The 21,281-nt window shown below is 41.5% G+C and overlaps 1 protein-coding gene across 2 annotated transcripts; it reads right to left on the bottom strand.

Moving 5' to 3' along the window:
- Positions 1-1,997: 1,997 nt before the first annotated feature.
- Positions 1,998-15,560, bottom strand: LAPTM4A (lysosomal protein transmembrane 4 alpha). 2 transcript variants are annotated; one of them, XM_040059312.2, is made up of 7 exons: positions 15,366-15,560; positions 8,376-8,496; positions 6,254-6,330; positions 6,038-6,160; positions 4,795-4,890; positions 3,330-3,428; positions 1,998-2,826 (listed from the first exon to the last, which is right to left on the bottom strand). In XM_040059312.2, exons 1-7 carry the CDS (start codon positions 15,462-15,464, stop codon positions 2,752-2,754), a joined length of 690 nt encoding a protein of 229 aa, XP_039915246.1. In that variant the 5' UTR covers positions 15,465-15,560; the 3' UTR covers positions 1,998-2,751. The 2 variants fall into 2 exon arrangements, with proteins under 2 accessions (XP_039915246.1, XP_039915247.1); XM_040059313.2 differs by lacking the exon at positions 15,366-15,560 and adding an exon at positions 13,794-13,841.
- Positions 15,561-21,281: the final 5,721 nt, after the last annotated feature.

The following is a 21,281-nucleotide window of genomic DNA, read 5'->3' on the forward strand; positions in this document are numbered from 1 at the left end:
AAAGCTGCCGGGACGGGGAAGGGGGACGGGACACCGAGGGGGCATCGGCCGCAGCCGCCGCCTACTCCCCAGGGCGGGCCGGTGGCCCTCGCTCCCCCGCCCCGACGGGCGCTCAGCCGCGGGGAGAGGGAAGGAGGCGAGGATTAGAGCTTCTCGTTGGGATCTTGCGGCAGGGCCAGGGCAGGGCTCAAACCTGGGCGAGGGGGGAACTGAAACACCATTCTTCCTTCAGCAGGAGTGGTTGGTCCAGGCTAATTTGGCATTTTAGTCTCTGGAATAGTCGTTGCAGAGAGTGAGAAAAAACTCCCAGTATAAACAAGGAACTGCCCGCTCTGTTGCAAAAACTGGACAAAGGAATTTTAGCTGGTTCCCGTCACTGGAACTCCTGCCAGTTCCTGCAGGAAGCTGCAGTGAGCTTTAACAGAAAGCACGGCTTAGGACACAAATGCACCCTGATCTCCAGCACAGGGCTTTAGAAGACACCTTTGCCAAATTTGCATCCTGTTGTGCTGCAGGATCATCTTCTCTCACCTCAACTCCGCCGGAGGAACAGGAAGCCTTGATTTAGAAGAGGAACCACCAATCCCCCAGCTGTACCGTATCAGGCAGGCACTCACTCACTTCAGCAAGTTCTACTGCAGAGGCACAGTAGGAGAGGCCACCCTCACATTCACAAAGGCTGTAAACGGTATCAGGGAAGACGGACCACCACCCTTCAAGCAGGAGAAAGCCACAGGACAGGGCTTCCAGGGGAGCACAATAGCTTTTCTCTCTCAGAAGACACTGCAGCTTTTTCAGCACACGCACACACACCCTGGACAAGCTTCAGGCAGTGCCTGCTGCTAATAGCTACTGCTCACACACATGGTCAGCCACCCACTTGGACAGGCTGAAGAGACAGCCCTTGGCAGGAGCTCTTAGCCAGACACACACACACACACTCCCTTACTGCAGAGGGACCCAGAGCAGAGTGTGCTGGAATCCATGTTTGAGCAGCACCTAACACTTTCAGCTACATTTCTTACAGCACATGAAACCAGAGTGGTCTTTCACATCCCCCCTCCTCCCTCCAGAGTCACACTGCAGCAGGCTGTGGCAGCATCTAACACTGCCCTGGAGTCTCTCTGGGGATCCTGATCCAATGCAGCTCCTCAGAATCTGGAAGTAAGAGTGCAGCTGCCATCAGCACCGGGCCCACCCTGGGAACCCCCCAGGGTAAGTGGGAGGGATGGACTGGCAGACCAGAGGCAGATAGGGTCTGAGACTAAAGTGCACTTTAAAGTGCTCTCACAGAAGGCACCTGAATTAACAGGGAAACCACTGCTGATAGCACAGCCCTAACAGAGCCTTTTTAAATGTGTACAGAGGTGCATACTGAAAATACAGGAATAACCACACAAATTATTTGCTGTAGCAATTTTAATCCCTTTTTCAGAATTTAACACCAGGCAAATCTTCTCTTCCAAAGCACACAAGTGCTTTATTTCTTCAGATAAACTAAATTACTAAGTAGTCCTTTACCTCTTTACAGCTCTTGCTACAAAAGAGGAAGAGTTGTTTATAAGCTTGATTTTTTTGTTTGGGGTTTTTTAGTTGATAGAAGAACATCATCACTAAGTTTATGGCATAATTCCAGCAACTCTGGACATTTTCCAAAGTAAATTGTTGTAGTCCTACTGGATTTCTGTCCTACTGTTAATGCCTGAGCTGACCAGACATCAGATCTCCCCGAGGGCTCAAAGCCTCCAGTAAAACTCCCTTTTCCCAGCTCATGGCTAAGTACCAATCAGACAAGGGGAAGTCGACCAAGTACTTGAACTGCAAAGGCTTTAACACAGGACTGTGTTGGAGAGAATCCAGGTTCTCCAGCCACTAAAGACTTCTACTGAAGAATGCATCAACGACTAAACCTGTACCTAAGTATGTTGGGACTGTCTGCAGCACACTGAAGCACTTAAACAAAAAAGCCACCAAAAAAGATCAACCAACACTACTGGTAAACATTTTGTAAAAGATTTATTTAAGTATCATTTATCACAAAGAGGAAAATACATAGAGAATTAGAAGCATGCAACCATCTTCGACATTTCTATTTGTTTTTCTTGCATTCTCAGCTTGTTGTAATAGAACTCCTGTGCCACCCTCACTTGTTCCTCAAAAATACTGTTTCAAGACACAGGATAAAAAACCAAAATAAAAAAAAAAAAAAAAAAAAAAAAAAAAAAAAAAAAAAAAAAACACCGAAAACCACCAACCAATAAAAGATAACATATGAGAAAAGTGCAAAGTAAAAAAGTCACATATATACCACATTCAAACCCTTCCCCTTCCAAAAAATGGATAAAGGCAAACTGTCATTTTGCTGCACGATCAGATTGTCTTTATGAGCTACTTTACAAAAAAATTAATATAAATTAGGGGCATAATCCTGCAGACACTTATAATCACAGCTAACTTCAATCAGAGTGGCTCAGTTGGTATTATTAAAAGCCACAAGTTAGTCACATGCATAAGTTCTTGCAGGTGTAAGGCCCTAAGGCAATAAAATGTTTAAGAGCATTAAGGAGAACAAAAAGCAAATGAAATCACCCTCAGATGTGTTTTGCTTAGTAAGTTTATATCAAACATATTTTAAACAGAACAGTTTGCTCCTAAAGCCCTGAATATTTCTATTACTTAAGCAGTTTTGAAAGATTAAAAGACAAAAACCCCAGGAAGCTGGTACAGATGTTAATGAACATAAAAATTGCTTCAGGCAGGTATGTAGGGAGGTGGAGGTTCCTTCTCAGGCATCTTCACTGCCATTTCATAGGTTGGAAGAACATACTAAGGAGAAGACATTTTGAAATGATTAATGAAAAGGACTTGAAAAAAAAAAAAAAGAACAAAAGCACACATGCCCCATCAGCAACTTAATCCTCTGTTGCAGGCAAAGTTATTTTAAGAATTTACTGCTGTTCCTAGTAAGCAAATGAGGAAGTGAAAGAAGGTACAGGAGCAGTTTACTGCTCTGCCAAGCCTGGGTCATTCATTCTACACCCCACTGCATATTGACTTTGCAAAGCAGCAAGGAAGGTTTGGACTGGTGCAATCAAAGCTTCCTTCTACCACAAAAAAAATTTAAAGACTTCTCTCTAAAGACACTCCTTTTAGGCACTGTCAGAATTTAGCTAAGAAATAACCCACCACAAAATTAGCTGCTTTAAATCTTTTTATCTTTCCAGTCTTTCTTTAGAAAGCTGGACAAGGTTTGGAAACATCCATGGATGTGGTGATTTTCTACTTCAAAATTAATGATACTGCTTCCTTGTATCTCAAAGAGGTTTTACCTGTGGAGGAGCTTCAAAAGCAGGGTACACAGCAATCTCTGTCAAACTTCTGCTGCTGATGTATTTATAGCAGTTCCATACACAGTTAATTAGATATGCCTGAAAGAGAGATTTTTCTTTTTAAACACCTCATAAGCATTGGTTGATTCAGAATTTAGATGTTGGATTACATTCCTATGATAAAAAGGAGCATAAATCAACTTAGGCAATACATATCTGAAGAATGGTTGCTATTTCACAGACCTGGCCACATACCTACACTGCTCTCCATTAAGCTTTGCTATCACAGTGACTTAGAGAGGATGTACCACACAGGTTTTAGCAAAAGAATTCACAGGTCCATTCAACTAATCTCTATCTGCCTCAGCAGTGCTAATCAAATTAATCCCCAACTGGCTTATGGTTCTGTGGATCTCAGTCCAAACCTGCCAGGAGGAAGAGAAGAGGGCAACACTACAAACTCACTCATCCTCCAGTTAGCACTATTTCTCCAGCTAACTGCCAGTATGAAGGCGAGGCCTCAAACACACAACAGAGGCAGCAGAGAGAGGGTAGAGCAATGAACCTTGAACTTCGAGTCAACACTGACTGCTGCAGAAAGAAACACTATCATGATATGATGAGGATTAGGGGTTTGTTAACTAATAATTTGTGTAACATTAACCTCTCCAAATCTCTCACTTGCAAGTTAGCACTGTTGTAACAAAAGGTACCAAATTTCCCAATCAATACACCAGTGTTATCCACTGTATTAGGCTTCCACTCTCCCCAATCAAACATTTCTCTTGGAAAAAAGTACAGAAAACCTGTGAAATTATTTTTCATTATTTCATTTTTTCTTAAATGCAACCTGAATGGCCACGATACTGTTCCTTTATTGCAATGTATATTATCAATTCATTTCTCTAATATGCTTTGTCTACACCAGAGTTTTTTATAATTCAAATGAATGCCTCACTATTTAGATCTTCAGACAGAAAGTAACTGATAATATCACCTTTCAGTAGGGAGGAAGATGCAGGTCTAGAATTAACTTACACTTCCTCATTCCATCATCTTTCTTGCATCCTGGTTTCTCAGGCACAGTGAAAGATTTTAAATGTTTTGTTTAGAAACTTGTATGTATTAACTCCATCTTATTTCACTATAAGCTTAATTACAAACACTAAAATTACCTCCACATAGAAAAAAGTCTTTTTTCATTCCTCCTTCCTACTCAGGAAGGGCAGAGCTGCATAAGCACACCCCACTGCAGACATACAAGTTAGCTGAAGACACCAGTACACAACATATTAGACTTAAGTCATAGCAGAACTGAACACCCTAACAATTGTGCTCAAAGTTCTTACTTGTGCATTAAGAAGGCATCTGGGTTCTAAATTCAGCATTGAGAATTAACTCAGACTGACAGCACCTTAATAGATATTAACACTTACAACAGACACATGATTAAGTTTTAACTTACCTTTAAAATGATAAATAAAACAAAGAACACCAGAACAATGAACAAGAGACAGCTGGAGTCCAAAGAAAGGAGATCATCTTTGTAAGGGAAAGTCGGCTAGTGAAAAAAAATGGGGGAAGGGAGAGAAAGGGAAGAGATAAGAATGAATACTGCACAATCAAATATGATACAAAAACATCCAAACCTCACACCAAATGAAACAAACCTTTTGTGTAAACTACTCCCCTGAAACAAAAAGTTCATTTCTAACAAGTTTCCTCTTTATCCTCCCACAAAGCACAGTATTTATCTTGCCTTTGTCCCACAAGAACAGATCACTACAGTACAGTCTGTGTCCCTAGTCATTTCATCAGTCTCATGCTGACACAGATTCTTCTTCACAGTTGCAGGACAGTATTTGTACTTATGGTCCTCTAGAACTCATTAATGACTTACTGTGAATTACATCCTGTCAGTCCCACCTGTAACACACAGGTATGCAGCATAAGAACTCCCCCAAACTTGAAGGAGCCGAAACAGAGCTGCTGCAAACCTGTCTCTTTTCCTTCCCTGATCACAGTAACAAAGCCCCTCTCAAACACCAATCTAACATTTTATGTTTTAAAAAGGACTTGTTTTTAAACATCTACTTGAACAGATCAAAACACCTCCCAACCAGAGCTTGTGGTCCCCACTGATGGCACATTCTATGCATTGATCCTTCCTGCAGTTAAAACACAGGAAGCGTTAGTGAGAACTCCATTACAGTTTCCTTAGAAAGTGTTGTTGCAACTTGAGAAGAGACACACAGAACGTAGAAAGAAAAACTTGGAATCTCAAATCCCATGTGTAATGCTGTAGGAATCCTCACCTACACTTCTACAGTCCTTACCTACACTTCTCTTCCCCTTCCCTAAGTAAGGGTCAACACATTTTTAATCTGCAGTAGCAAAATTGCCACTGAGACACATTGCTTAAAGGACTACAAACACATTTCCAAGTCCACTTGTAGTCAACACAGTTTAAACCAGTAGTTCCCATCACAATTCTTTCCTTATTTTCCCTTGCTCTCCTTTTTAGAGAGCAATGACACCTTTAACGTCCACCTCTTATAAGCTACCATTCTCACCATAACCACTTTCAGCTGCTGCAGGCTGAATTCCTTTTTCTTATGCACAGGAAGGGAAGTGTAGCTCAGTCACTGATCTAATTAAAACAAACTTTAATTTCAAATGTAAAATATCATCTTGAGCTGAATGCTTACCAACTGATCCAGGTAATCCTTGATTCTGGGCAAGTAGGTTAGAGAGCTGATGGCAACCAAACAACTGAGCACAAAGTCAAAGAGTTGGTAACAGAAAAATGGGATCAGCCAGCCTACACGATGCTAAGAAGAAATAGAAAAAAAGAGCAGCCTGTAAATTATTTAATTAAAAAATCAAGTAGCAACTTTAAACCCATGAATTATAAATATACTTACAGCAATGGCACCATACACCATCATTGCGCTTATTGTGAACATGAGGAGGGAGATAGCAAACAGAACACAGGCATTTTCTGCAGTAAAAGAAAAACAGTAAGAATCAGTCATTTCCTGGAGCTGTCACACTGCAGCTGACAGGTACCCAAGCTTTGTCCATTACTATGATCTGTTCTCAATTGACTCATCTGTGCCAACTACCAGCAGCAGAATACAGTAGGTCAGATCCTTCCTAACAAAAAAAGATCTGGTTCAAGAAAACCTACAACTACTTGGAAAAATCCTTCTGCCTTAACCAAAAGCCTGACTAAAGGCCAGGAACACCAATTAGAAGCTTGACATAGTTTGACAGTAATGCACCATAATGATGCTGATTTGCAATGTGTCAGTGTTGACAAGTATGTGAGTGATTAACTTTACAACTGGACAGAATCTTAGGTGATGCTAACACAGCATCAACCTTTACACTTGAAAGTGGTTTGGTTACGTAATTTGGTCATTGGCAGTGGAAGCAGCACTGCTCCTTCAGTAACACTAAGGAAAACAGGAAATCACTGCGTGGAAGGTATCCCACTATTTACAAGAAAAAGCAGTTGAACAGAAACCAACTTGTAGCAAAATCCAGGACACTCATGGAAGCTGCATGATAAAGATTCTCCTTGTGCATCACAGTTACTGATGACAGAAGCACAGCTGCTTTCCACCAGTTAGATTATACTTGTTCTTTTTTAAACACAAAGAAACCAGCTTGAGAGTCTATAGATGTGGTAAATTAATGGGTTTTAGCAATATTGAAGCCAAAATTTTGTGGTTCCCCTGCTTGAAAAAGATTAATTCAGAACCCTTTCCACTCTGCAATTAATCTGAAAAGACACACTGTGGAAGCACTTACATACCCAGTACAGTGCAAGGTAATAATAACTACATAACACAGATGGCATCAAGAAAGAAGCCCCCCAATGTCTGAAATACACTGTGTTGATCAGACCCGTCCCAGCATCACCAGTAAGTGTGGCTGTCTTCTGAGGAGTTACTACTCACAATATACACAAGTACAATGATACCTGTAACATTCTTTCACGCACAAAAAACCATCTAGCCCAGATCCCAACATAAGGAGTAAAAATTCTTAAGTCAAAAGCATGTGATAGATTTTACACTAGAGTGAAGAAAGCACCTTGAGCTTCAGAAGCATCTTTCACCTATATAAGCTTAAGGCTACCAAGTATACCACCAGCCTTTACAGCTCATTTGACATTTTACCGACATCCGCTGTGATTTTAATTAATATCTTAGCCTCATGAAGGATTTGGTCCTCACTCCTGCTCTTATTTCATTCAATAAGAGTTAGAGTCACAGTTCAGAACTGACAGATCCTCAACTCAGGTCATGAAAAAAAAATCCAAAATGCTCAAAACCCAGTTTTGTACTGTACTATTTAACTTCACTGAATTTGACTCTCCCTAAATTTTCATGTAATACAACAGACTGAGGTAGATTAGAAGTGCCACACTACACGTATTACAGTTGTATACATCATGCACTCAGTAACAGAGTGAAAAGTGGGCTCAATTCTGCTCATGGTACTTTCTCTTTCAATTATTTTGCAGGTGAAACTTGGAGACACACTTTGTTTTCACTCAGGTACTTGGCATCCCAATTCTTCCACTTTTCTACAAAAGATATCACTGTTTTCTTCTTAGTAAATTCATACACAGGAGCTCTAAGGTATTTCCCGATCTGCGAAGACGATCAAAAATTCTGAAGAAAAGTCTCTAAACATGTTTTCTGCTGCTTGTTTTATTGAGACAGCAAAGACAGTGTTTATGGAGAAAGTGAATCCGATGTCCCACACACACTTCAACACTTGAAGCATCAGAAGGTCAAGAAATCTCACCACTTAAGATACTTGGGCATAAAATGAAGGTAAAATAACAGTCCATACAGTTTTCTTTTTATTCTTGTAGAAGAATTCAATCCCAGAATAATTGAAGAGAAATTTCAGAAAACAAGATAACTATATTTATTAGAAGGTGTATGCATATATTACAACCTAGTGTAAGACAAATCTATGATACTGCATGCTTTATATTCCAATCAGCCAGCAGAGTTCTAGACCTACCAGCCATTCTCTCAGAAGCATAGTAATTCCCAATGACTTCATACTGGATATCAACAGTTGACACCATATTTGGATGAGTCACTTCTACCGTCAGCAAGATGCCCATCAGCAAGTTCACCACCTGAGAGAGATCACAGTTACAAGCTTAATTACACTGCAACAGCTAACATCTTTTTAATGACCACTAATAATCCTTTAATTCAGTTAAAAATAAACTCTTCCCTTTGCCTGTATGTGGAAGGAAAAAGGAAGCCTAACTTACAGTTAAACTACAAGCAGATATAGTTAAACTGCTACCAAATAAACCCAAAGAGCATGGAGCACTAGCTAGGTTCAATGAATCACAACTAAGTAACTTTATAAATTGAGGGGATAGTAAGGTTCCTAGGGATTCAAATAACATAATTAAACTGATTATGCTCAATGAATGTATAGATTTGTGAACTGGAAAACTAGAAGCAATTAAAAAAAGGTCAGGAAGATAAAGGTACAGAATGAGGAATATATGGAAAGAATTTCTTTCTACAACAAATTGAGTTAATTTAACACAAAAATAAATTACTGGGTTTCTGCCTTGTTTCTATTAAAGGTAGAGAGAACATCTTCCTCTGCTTTCCAGATCATTTATTAACACCTCACCAGCCCTTATCAGAAAGGTGTACATAACCACTAGGGAAGTTAAAAAGTTTCACACAAAGATCAACCCTAAAATATGCAGGCATTCAGCACAGGCTGTGTGCTCACCAGTCCTTCTTCTCCCTCACGCTGCCACTTAAGACTCCTTCTGTTGCCCCATTTTGGTACACACCAGAAATGTCTCCAGTAAGAGCTCAAGGAATCAAAAGTAGCTTAAGCCTCTGTAAAATTGCTTTGACAGCATTTGTAACGTATTCAAGGTTTACAGGGACAGTTTCTGCTACTAATATCTGGAAACACATGCCAAAGGTTGCATAACACAAAAAAACCTCATGATGGTATTTTCGAGCTGCAGACATTTTCCAATCAGTATTCAGCACTGTCACCACCACCAGCAGGATCCCTTCCAATTAGCCTCAAAAAAACCCCACAAAAAAACAAAACAAAAAAAAACACAAAAAAACCAAAAAAAACACAAAAAACCGCCAAAAAAAAAACAACACACCAAAAAACCCCACAAAACAGCAACAACAACAATAAACCCCGAACTGGTTTGCAGTTTCTCACAACTTAATACTTGCCAGGTATTTCTTCTTCTACTGGCATGGTTCCAGGAGTCAACAATGGTAGCAAGTCTGTGTAAAATTACTGACGATTTCAGTGCAGAAAAAAACCAATTTTGAATCTTTTAAGTGCTTGCACTTTCTGCTAAAAAGAACCCTTTAGTGGAATCAAAGTTGGTCACTTTGTAGAAATGCAATCATCACATCATGTGTTATACAAACTAAAATTTCCAGCTATTTTAAGCCACTTGTATTTTTATAAGGCATTTTATGCCTTGGAACATAAAGCATAGTAGGCAAAACAGCTGGCAGTAAAGAACTCTGTTTAATCACCAGTATCTTTAGCCTCAAAGTGCACTTATTTTCACTCTCACAGAACACTTCTTAAAGGGCAAACTGTCTAGTTGCTCACCTGCCTGTTGTCTTTAAACCTTATTTTGCTTCACCACTGGTCACACATATAGAACTTTTTAATCTCCCACCTGGTTCATCCTTCTGTACTCTGCCTTCTGCTCTCAATGCATTTTCAACCTTTCTATTTCCTCCTCTCTGTGAGTGAACTGGGGATACTGGAAAATACCTTTCTACATTGTACTTGTTTCAGAAAGCCCATGTCAAGGTTCAGGTCTGTGGCAGTTGATCTCTATTTTATAAAGCATGAAAGTACAAGTTCAAATACTACTAAATCATTTATCCTTTATATACAGTCATGAATGTGACTGCCATGATAGGCTATCTGCCTCAGGATAAAGAGCAAGCAGCACTTGAATTACAACAGAAGTACTGAACAACTTAAATTCCTCAGAATTTCTAGACTGTAACTCCCCATTAGTCATTTTTTTTATTTTCATCCTATCTGTGGTCCTAATTCAGCATACCAAAGTCCTTAGTAATTTCACTAGTTACTGAGTGCAGTTGCAAGTATTAAAGGTTTATTTTCTCAACATGAAATAGCATGCAAGTAGAACAGAAAACAGTAATTTAAAATCCAATCTATTAGAATTAATGAGACTATCTAATCAATGTTATTATAAAAATAGTAGCAAACCAAAACAAGCGTAAACAAAAACGAACAACAAACCCAAACCTCTGCCAATTTACACCTCAGGGTTTCCAGCACTCCATTACTGCTGTTTACAAATCCGTCACAACACTGCACAATTCATCACATTTAACATATGGATTTCAATTATCATCTACAGAGCCAGAGAGAGCTTCTATTTTAACTACTTCCATTCTTTCCCAGAAACTTGATAACAGCAAGACCACAAGGCTTGTTTCAAAACAATCAGTGTAAAGGGCAGAAAGAGTATGGTTTGGACCACAGAACATCATTAGAGACTTTAAGTATATACTCACAGCAAATCAAATGTATGTTCACAAATGTCTACATAGTGAAGTCAGAAAAAAACTAACTCATAGATGCCTCAGTGTAATATGAGAGTTAAAACCATTACCACCGTTCCCTCCAAAAAAAAGCAAACTCAAAAAAACACCCAAATTGGACAAGACAGCAGTCAGTGAATACTGCAGCACCCTAAAGTAACACCACAGAAATCTCAGGAGCCTCATTCTGGTCTTTTTGCTAGGAAATCAAAAATAGTAACAAAAATGTGTAACATGCATGTTCAAGTTATTATTCAAAAAATAATTCCATTAAGATGAAAATTACCTTAATTTAGTTTTGTAGTAGTTTAAGGAGTATATTTTATATTTTCATTTCTTGGATAGCTAAGTTCAACAGTTTGGTGTAGTTTGTATCAAAATTCAAATAGCTGAAATTTCAAATTTTCAAAAAGTCAGCATTTATTACACACTGGTAACAGAAATATTAGCTCCCCATCTGATTAGAACTCAAAAGACTGTGGAACTATTAACAAGCATCAGCTTTTTAATTAGTGAGTTTTATCTCCAGAGCACAGACCTTATGCCTCATCATGTAAGTGCTCCATCTCTCTGGAGGCCTGAACATGAAGTCTAGCTTTCCCCAAGCACGTTGAGTGACTTGGGGAAAACCAAGAATTCCTACTTATACTTCGCTTACATCCTTTTATGAGGGGAAAGAGGGAAATTGCCTTGCACTACTACACTCATTTCCCTTTCACTTCTCCAGTATTTTTTCCCTAGACATGTTTCCAAACAAAACCAGAACCAACAACAACAACAAAAAAACCACCCAACCCCCCCCCCCCCAAAAAACAAAACAAAAAACAAACAAACAAACAAAAAAACCCACACAAAACAAGATGGAGATTCTGATTTGGTCTGGTTTGTTAACATATTGAAAAAATGAAAATGAAAACTGAAGAACAATATTTTTAATTAGGGTACTGCAGAGCCTCTAACACTACCAGTATGACACTGAGACCAGTGATATTGGCTTGTTTCTGTCAATCTGGTTCAGTGAACAAACAATTCCAGAGATTCACCCCTCAGCTCTTGCTAACCAGCAGCAATTTCATCACTGACTCCAGCCCTGAAGTTTGCTGCCAGAATGCACCAGCCCCTCCCTCCAAAACAATGCTACTGGCTTTTAGGCTGTTTACTGAACTCTGATCCCATTTCTGCCAGTGCAGTGTTTGTGCTTCCGGTTTCTGGAAAGCACAGTGCCCAAAATGAAAGTTTACAGGAAGAAACAAACTTCAAAGCAACACGAGTGCAATCATGGAGAGAGGAACAGGAGGCTTCTTTTTCCTTCCTACACAGAACAGCAGTGGGTGTTGCAGAGCTAACCAAGCTTTACCAGGCCTGGAACTCAAGTACAATTCCGCCAGAAACGTTCCTGTCTTTTGGTAAATACACTTTTACTTCTTGATCACGAACAGCAGCAGCACACAGACAGAACTGTGTTTGAGACACACTCTGATCACACAGCATCAGCAGCAGACATTTCAGAAGGTAGTCCTTGTTCTCTCTGGACTTACAGAAGCACACAGCAATGAAAGTGATAAATAAAACTGTTCTAGTGATGAGAAAAGTTAATTACATGCGTGATTTAAGAGAATACAAATAAGCAAGGAATAGGAAAATGCCTAAAGAAATGGTTACATAAGAACAACACGTATTAAGTAGACAGAAGTCTTATCTTACTAAAACATCTGGAGTAGATTGCTATGAGACTCCATTTTAAGTTTGATAGCAAATTCTTTCAGGACTGCACTGCACACAATTTATACACTAAATAGCAAGATTTTTCAGTAACATAAAACTGTTATTGAAATAAACATTCTCCTCCTCCAAAAATCTATGCCCTTCAGAAAAAAAAAAAGCAGCACCCAACAAAACCAAAACATACAAAATACAAACAAAACCCCCCACCAAACCCACAAACCAAAAAACACACAAAACACCACTCTACACAGAAAGTTATTACTATTTGTCCCACAGTAACATAGAAGCAGAGATTATTTGATTTAGAAATACTTCTCGTAAGGACATGAAAGACTAAGTTAGAACTATACTTAAATGGTGCATTAATTAACTTGTTTAAAAAAACTGACATATTCTGGACCATTTTTTTTTTTAAAGCTTGGCAGCAGGCAATTAAGTTTAACTTTCACTGTCCAAACTGTATTTTGCCTTCAAAAAAGTATAATTTATAGGTGAATTCTGATTTAAAGCACTAGACAAGACCACCTAAAGCCTCATGTTACAACCTTATTTCAGCTCAAATAGCCAACTATTGCCAGACTTAGAAGTTCTCTCACCCCTTCCCAGAGGTGACAGCTGAGAACTGACTAAAAATATTCAACGCACAGTTTAACCAAGTGTTCGATATACAGGGGTTTTTTTAATAAAAACCCACACCTCTGAAGCACTCTGCATGCCCCCTGCAACCTTGAACTCAGCTCTCCTTTTCCCTCCAGTAGACCGAGTGGCTGCGGTACACAAGATCAAAGCCACACTCCGCCCCTGGAGCCGCAGCCGCACGGGTGCCCGCTGCAGCTTCCACCGGCCCCAGCACCCATTCAGAAAGAAGAAAGAGGTGCCGCATCCAGGCAACAGGAGGAAACATAAGCACAGCAGAAGAGGTAGAAACTGGAAGTGCTACCAGGTCTGTGGCCACGGAAACGTGTCCCTGACCCCCTCCACAGCATGTTCCTGGGTTTACAGACACTCCCGTGAACAGGAATCGCAGTGCAGAAGACAACGAGGTGCTTTTGTTCTGTACCAAGGATCACTGTCCCCCTTACTGTTAACGATTTGTGATCCCTTTTACCTGAGGGACCAGAAGCATATTCTTGAACTCCATCCATTAGCACAGGGTGGTTTGCAGGTTTCCAAAAGAAGTTCGATTCTCAATACTAGAATAGACCTTTTCCATTGAAATGAGCTAATTACAGAACTTAACCAAAGCATCAAGACTTTTGTCCAATTTCTTTTTCCTAAAGTTTTGTTACACTTCCAACTCCCTACCCTGCCTTTTCCTCAGGTCCTCATTCTCCAGTGACTTTCTTTGTATGTTTTTTTTTTTTTTGCCAACTGATGGAACAAGCTGCATAAAAAATAAAGATCTCTGCAGATTTACTGAAAATAAACAATGAACTCCGCAAAATCAAACCCCCATGCCTCTAAGGGCAGTTTCTATGCATGGCTGTTTCACATCAGCACAAAAACTCAGCATTGTTTGTTTCTTATAACCTGGAGAAAGGCAAAGAAGAATACAGGTTTTGATTATAGCTTCAATAGAACAAAAAAGCTGTGATACAACTTTTGTAAACTATCCTCTCATTTTTACTGCCCACGAGGGTAAGGGGAAGGAAAGATGAGGAAATTACTTCAATAAAGGGGAGCTCAGGACCCCTTTAAGGGAACCACAGGAAGTTAAGGCTCCAGGCCTTTAACTTGCTGGTACTGTTCCACATTTCTATTTTACCCTAGTTCAGAACTTTATCTCTAATATTTCATCTTCGCTACCACAGCTCTTTCACGGAGAGCAATCACTCACTAGTCAAAAAAAGGAGGTGTTTTGGGAGCCAAATTTGTTTCCACTGCTCTACAATCCCTGTGTCGAGAACAGAGGTACAGAACAACCAGGAACTTCTCTCGCCACAAAACTCTTGCTCATTCTGGAGACACTCATCTTCCCCTCAGAGGTTACACACCACTCACGGGTACCTCATCTTATTACTATTACACACCTCAAAGTCCAGTCTCCCCCAACTCTCCTCCCTTACCAAGGCCACGCTCAGTATTGTATTGAGGGCTCAATCCCTTCAAACCAAAACAGAGAAGAGTAATACAGTCTCTCTGAGATGCAGAAAAAAACATTCTGAACTTTCTCTTCGCTTTCTTTTTCCATCCACAACAGGGAGGCTGCCGAGGAACAGCAGGGCTTGGTTAGCCCGAAGCAGACCCCGGAAAGAAGGACCCGAGCCCCGCCGGGTGACTCCAGGACATCCCCTCGTGCAGCTTGCCCGGACCGCCTTGGGAAAGGAAGCAACCGCCCGGCCGAGGGGAGCGCGACCCCGCGGGAGAGGGAGCGACCGCCCGGCCGAGGGGAGCGCGACCCCGCGGGAGAGGGAGCGACCGCCCGGCCGAGGGGAGCGCGACCCCGCGGGAGAGGGAGCGACCGCCCGGCCGAGGGGAGCGCGACCCCGCGGGAGAGGGAGCGACCGCCCGGCCGAGGGGAGCGCGACCCCGCGGGAGAGGGAGCGACCGCCCGGCCGAGGGGAGCGCGACCCCGCGGCCCCTCAGAGCGGCCGCTCCTCCCCCGCCCCACCGAACATCTCGCGCACGCGCGCTGAGCACAGCCCCCACCACCACCCCTTCAGCCGCCCCCGCCTCTCACCATGTACCAGGTGCCCAGGATGATGGTGCCGGTGCGCACATGGCAGCAGCCGCAGCAGCGGGTGCTGTAGAAGCGGTCACGACTCCGCTTGAACGTCATGGCGGCAGCGCAGACCCACGGCAGCGCAGACCTCCAACCGCCAGACCCTCCGCCCACCCTCTCCAGGCGGTTCTCGACACCGAGGGCCGTAAAACCCCCGGCGCGCGCGTCACCGCCCTACTGACCAATCCACCGCCGGGAGAGGTTCGCGGGGCGGGCCCGTGTTGCCGCGGCGACAAGTGACTGACAACTCCCCGGACCAATCACGACAGCCCTGGGCTGACGCCCCCTCGTTCACCTGCGGCGGCGGGGGCAGCACCTGAGGTGGGGGCGATGCCTTTTCCGCCATGTTGGGTTTTCCCCGCCTCTGTAGCCGGCTCTCTGGCGGGGGAAGGCCTTTCCTTGCTCGCCTGGAGCATGGGGAGTAGCTCGCCGGAGGTTTGAAGAGCCGGAACTTGGCAGCCGAGGAGGCAGCGAAAACCTTTGCGGAACTCTGTGTCGTCTAGAGACGTTCCCCTGTATTTAGCGCGCGTCAGGGGCGGCTCGAGTTCTGCAGCCAGTTTTGAGCCCCTCAGTTCAGGAGGAACATGGAAGTTCTAGAGAATGTCCAGGGAAAGGCGACAGAGCTGGTAAAGCGTGTGGAGGAGAAGTCTGATGAGGAGCAGCTGAGGGTGTCTTGCCTGGAGGAAAGAAAGCTCAGAGAGAACTTTATCGCTCTCTACAACTCCCTGAAAGGACGTTGTAGCCGGGTGGGGATCGGCCTCTGCTCCCAGGCGGCTGGTAACAGCTTGAGAGGACAGGGCCTCGACCTGCAGCAGGGAGGTTTAGTCTGGTTCATTGAAAGGGTGAAAGACATTGGAACAGAAGTCACTATCCCTAGAGGTGTTAAAAGAAAGACTGGACATGGCATTTAGTGCCATGGTCTGGTTAACATGGTGTTAGGTCATGGTTTGGATTCGATGATCTCACACGTCTTTTCCAATCTAATTGATATTGTGACAGCCATAATTGATATTATGGACAGCCCTTAATTTCAAAACAGTAGTGAGTAAGTAATGTCTCCTGATGTCCTTATTCCAGCTGGGGCAGTGTTAATTTTTGCAGGTGCCGGGAGGGAGCATGGCTCAGCTGTGGAGGTTATTCTCACCCACCTCACGTCATTGGTCATTGCCAGTAGCTGGGGGAAAAGGGGTTCTTCCGATGGAGAAAACATGGAGGAGGGAGCCGACTGCTATAGTGCATTGGGAGCGGGGGCAGGGGCAGGTTTCTTATCTCCTTGATGTTTCCAGTGTATTGTTGTGCCTCCAATTCTCAGCTCCATCCCAATGTAACAGGCTCCATCCCAATGTAACTTCCTGCTGCCATGAGTGGAAGGGGAAGTGAAAGGGAGCAGTCTGGGATTTCAGAAAGTCTCAGTGAAGGTCCTGAACTGCGGAGTACCATTCCTAAACCACGACACCTTGGCAGAGCCTGAAGAGGTCTGCTTTGAGGTACTGCCGACGCCCCTCGGCTTTCGCTGAAATTCACCCAGTGCTGCGGAAGGTTTAGTTCACATGAACTGTTTTGCTGTTCTTTTGAGTTAATTCCTTGGATTAAAGAATAATATTAAGATTGTGTTACATGCTAAGAGGATATGCCATCAGGGCAAAAACAAAAGAGGTGAAATTTAGTCCACAGAAGTGCTTTACTTTGTGACTCCAAGCCCTACTCAAGCCCCTGTTGATGAGTGGGTAGTGGAAATGCTTCATTAGTTGCACCAAAACCTGCAAAACCTGCGGGTGCTGCACTTTTTAATATGTTAATTAGAAATAACGTCTGTAAATCCGAGTGCTGTCTTCATTTGTGTATATGATAGTTTCACCACCACTTAGACACAAGGTCTCCTGTTCCCACATGGAGCAGGACCTGTAAACTTCCCCTGACCCAATGATTTCTGGAGACCTGAGCTGTTGATGCAGAAATGCTTACAGTTTATTTTAACCTTCTACTTGCAGCTGCAAATATTTCCTTCTTGGCAGTGCATAATCTGAGACACAGAGCCATAAATATTTGCTGTGCATATATACACCAAGATGTATGTCAGTATTAATACTGATTCTTTTCACTTTGAACAATGAGAAGGTAATGAGGGTGACAGTGCTTGTCTTTTTGATACATTTCAGATTATACAATTAACACATTGTTATAGCTGCTTAGTCTGTTTTTAATGTGAGCTGTTGCTGAGTTGTTTGAAATTATTTACTTAAGGGCTTTAAAAGTGACCTTTTTATTTTAAATCCCCAGAGTTCCATAGTTGCTGTTTTTACTTCCTTAGGGCATATTTCATTTTTGAATAAACATGTTGTAAGTGCTGCTAAAATGGCTGTAATGATCCTATTATAAACTATTGTTTGTTTCTTTAGTACTCCTAATGTTCTCAGCCCTGTGCACAGATGCTGAATTATCAACACACTGATTTAATGTAACAAGAAGGAACTGATTTTAATCAATATACATGTGTTCACGTAAAAAAAAAAAAAAAAAAAAAAAAAGGTTATAAACAAAAAGTCATTTTAAAAACCGGTTTTCTCACAGATGGCACTTTGGGAAGCCTAAGCCAACTATTCCTGCTTCATGCATGCCTGAATTGATTACATTGTTCTGCGGCGCTGAGCGATTCTCCTTCCTGTTGGTCTGTGCCTGTGAGAAACAGGGAATCGTGTGAATTAGAATGATCAGAAATGAAAGCAGCAGCCTCTCCCTCAAAGTTTGGACATCCACTTGGAAACCTCTAGATCTCACTCCCAGTTCAAATAATTTGTGAGGGGACACTTTGCCTTCGCTAAGATCAAGCTCTCGTCAGGCTCAGATTTTCAGGGCTATTTTCATAAGATGAAAGAAATCTTAATTAAGTGTTCATATCTTCATCAGCCAGACTCAGAATAAAAATTGATGCGATTCCCTTGAGCTTCATTGCTTGTTATACTCTGCAAACAACAAAAATACTGTGAAGAATAATGTGAATCTCATTTGACATCACAAAGAAACTTTCAACAGCAGGATAGGCTGATGATTAAATTTGCATAAAAAACCCTCTCCACTTTCTCCTCCCTTAAAAAAATAAAAAGGAAAAGAAAGATTTAAAGAGTATTTTGAGAATGATTGCATTGTTTCTTGTACTTAGGGGAAGAGGTAATAGGTTAATGGTTTTAGTCCTACCCTCTGTGAAAAATTCCAGTTGTTCCATGCCACAAGCAGCCCAGATGACCTCAGGCAAGACCCTTCTTGCTGAGACTTAATTCTCTCCTTTTTGCTAGTTCAAAGAGGGTTTGTGAGGCTAAATATATTAAAATCTCTGGGCTCAGCTTACAGTCGTGACAGACTGAGCAAAATCTCAGAGTCACCGAGTACTAGTGATAAAACTTCTTCACAAATAGCAGAAAGACCATGGCATGCAGGACCAAAGCATCCACCACAGTAAGAGCAGGAAGCCTACACAGATCTGCAAGTCAGAAGCAGCTGCAAAAGAATGATTTGGATTCCTTTACCAGCATGACATTTTAACTCCTTCCCTCTCAGCAGGTAGGGAGGGTTTGATATTGAGGTGTTCCTCATTAGCCAAACTAGTCAGGGCTCTCAAAAGCCGTGTCTAGACAGAAGATTTGCACTTCAGTCTTGAGAGAGCCTGGCAGTGTTTTACCAAACACAAATTAGTTTTGGATAATTATATTTAATTAGGTGACAGCAAAACAACCAGGATCAGATAAATGAGAGACCAGGCTTCAACTTCTTCAAAAATTTGAAGTCCTACACTTAAGATGTCAAAACAATGCAGCACTATTTTCTGCTAATTTTTGTAATACCATTGTTTTTCCCTTTTATGCTGTTCTTCAGTCTATCCTTGGCTAGAAGATGGTGATTTAATGCTGTAACCACACACTGAACTATTCCCAGGATGGCAATATTTTGAAGAATAAGGTGCTGTTCTGCATTTGCTGTGTTGTGTGAAGGGAAATCTATAGACTGAACTGATAATCATATGTAACCTCGGGCAGAGTTCATATCACTTTGTAGTGAAAATATTTTCCTTATGGGGTTTAAGAAACGAAGGCACAGTGAGATGAACTGATCTGACCAACAATACTACAGGTCAGTCAAAGCTCTAGGAACATCTTGTCCATTGGCTTCTTTGCCAGGAAATAAAAGGTATAGTGCTGGACATGTTGGAGCTCCTCCATCCCAAATGGAAGGCACTTGAATATGAGGGCAGGAACAAGCTACTGCTATTTTTAAATTTTTTTTCCTGTAAGTTTATGCACGTGCCTGCTACTCTCCATTCTAAAACTAAAAACAAATAACAACAAAAAGACAAGGTTAGTTAGCTCCTCAGGCTTGGTTATTTTCCATGCTGAACAACATTTTTAGATTTAAAAAACCAAAGTTTTTCAACATCACTGAGAAAGTAATATTTTTACATAGAAACTGCAATATATAACATTGTATCCCCTTAACAGAATTTAGAAAAAATGCACAGAACTGGTGCAGAAGGTGTGAAAAATACCCATGTTGAAAGCATGGATTGACTTCTTGCTTCCTTAAAAAAGATAAGAATGTACTACAGTAAAAGCAAGCCATTAACATATCAATGAGGGGAAAAAAACCCTCATGTAAATTAGTGCAAAACTTTCCTGTTGGTGACTCATACAGCAAAATCATAGATATCCTGAAGTCAGCATTAACGAGTTTTACCATCCTTTTTCTCCAAGATTAATTTTGTAGGAAAACAATCAAATTTGGATGGTCAGTGGTTTCTTGTAAAAAGAGTTAGAAAGTAATAAGAATGTATCACAATGAGTTTTATGATTGTTGAAATTTACTAGTTTACTGAATTAATCAACTTCATTTTGAGATTCCTAATGTAATGTTCCAAGCTTCTGTACTATTTGTTCTAGTTGGTTGCTGTTAACAATATGAATTATCTCTTACCAGTATGAGTCAGTTTAACTCAGTTCCAAAACTTTTAAGCTCATAACAAATGGGTCAGAAAGTCAGGATTAGTAAATAAGCTAAAATATGACAGCATGACATAAAATTTCTCTAAGCCCAGGACCATTTCTGGGTTATTCATTGCATGCTCAGATTTTTTAAATCTCAAACACTGAATAAAAATTCTTGTCTTCATTTAAGAGAATCAAAATCTGCTAAATTAAAAGAGCTATGGTTCATTTATAGCAGCCTCCACACAGCTGAGGAGCTATGAAAATATCTAAAAATAACATGATCTAAAATGGTACTTGCAATTTCAGATATCTCAGTGCTTTCACATGAACAACAGTGAGCACTGGAAATGGAAAATCTCCTTTACTCACTGGCAGTCTCCTCCTTCCAGCCCTCAGCCTGGACTTGCCCCTCCATAAATCTTGGCAGGGTGAACAGGAGCCTGAGTACCTGGACACTACTTTATCAGGGAAACAGGGAAGCAGTTCTTTCTTTATGTGTTGGCTCCTTGACTGGGTTTGCAGTTTGGGATTCCAGCAGGTTTCCAGGAGGAACATTGTGGCAGGTGGTTATTGCTGCCAGAAGAGCTCGATAAAAGCCATTTATCATGAGTCCCTGTATTGTGCACTGCACAGAACCACAACCAAAGGAAAACTGTGTGTCCAAAGTCAAATCAAAGTTTGATGGAAAATAATGTTTACCAATTTTCTGATATTCTCTTGGTGGGATGGCACAGGGGTCAATAACTCTAACAGTGGCCTTCTCCCCCGAAGACAGGGGAGTTTTTTTCTGAGATCAATGCATTACAGTGTCTGTTCAGTCAGTACAGGAGGACCTTTCCTTTGCAGAAACACCTGCAGGGCTGAATGTCAGGGATGGCATGTACTGGAAAGTTCATTT

The sequence above is a fragment of the Hirundo rustica genome, chromosome 3, assembly GCF_015227805.2.
Source record: "Hirundo rustica isolate bHirRus1 chromosome 3, bHirRus1.pri.v3, whole genome shotgun sequence".
Taxonomy (NCBI): Eukaryota; Metazoa; Chordata; class Aves; order Passeriformes; family Hirundinidae; genus Hirundo; species Hirundo rustica.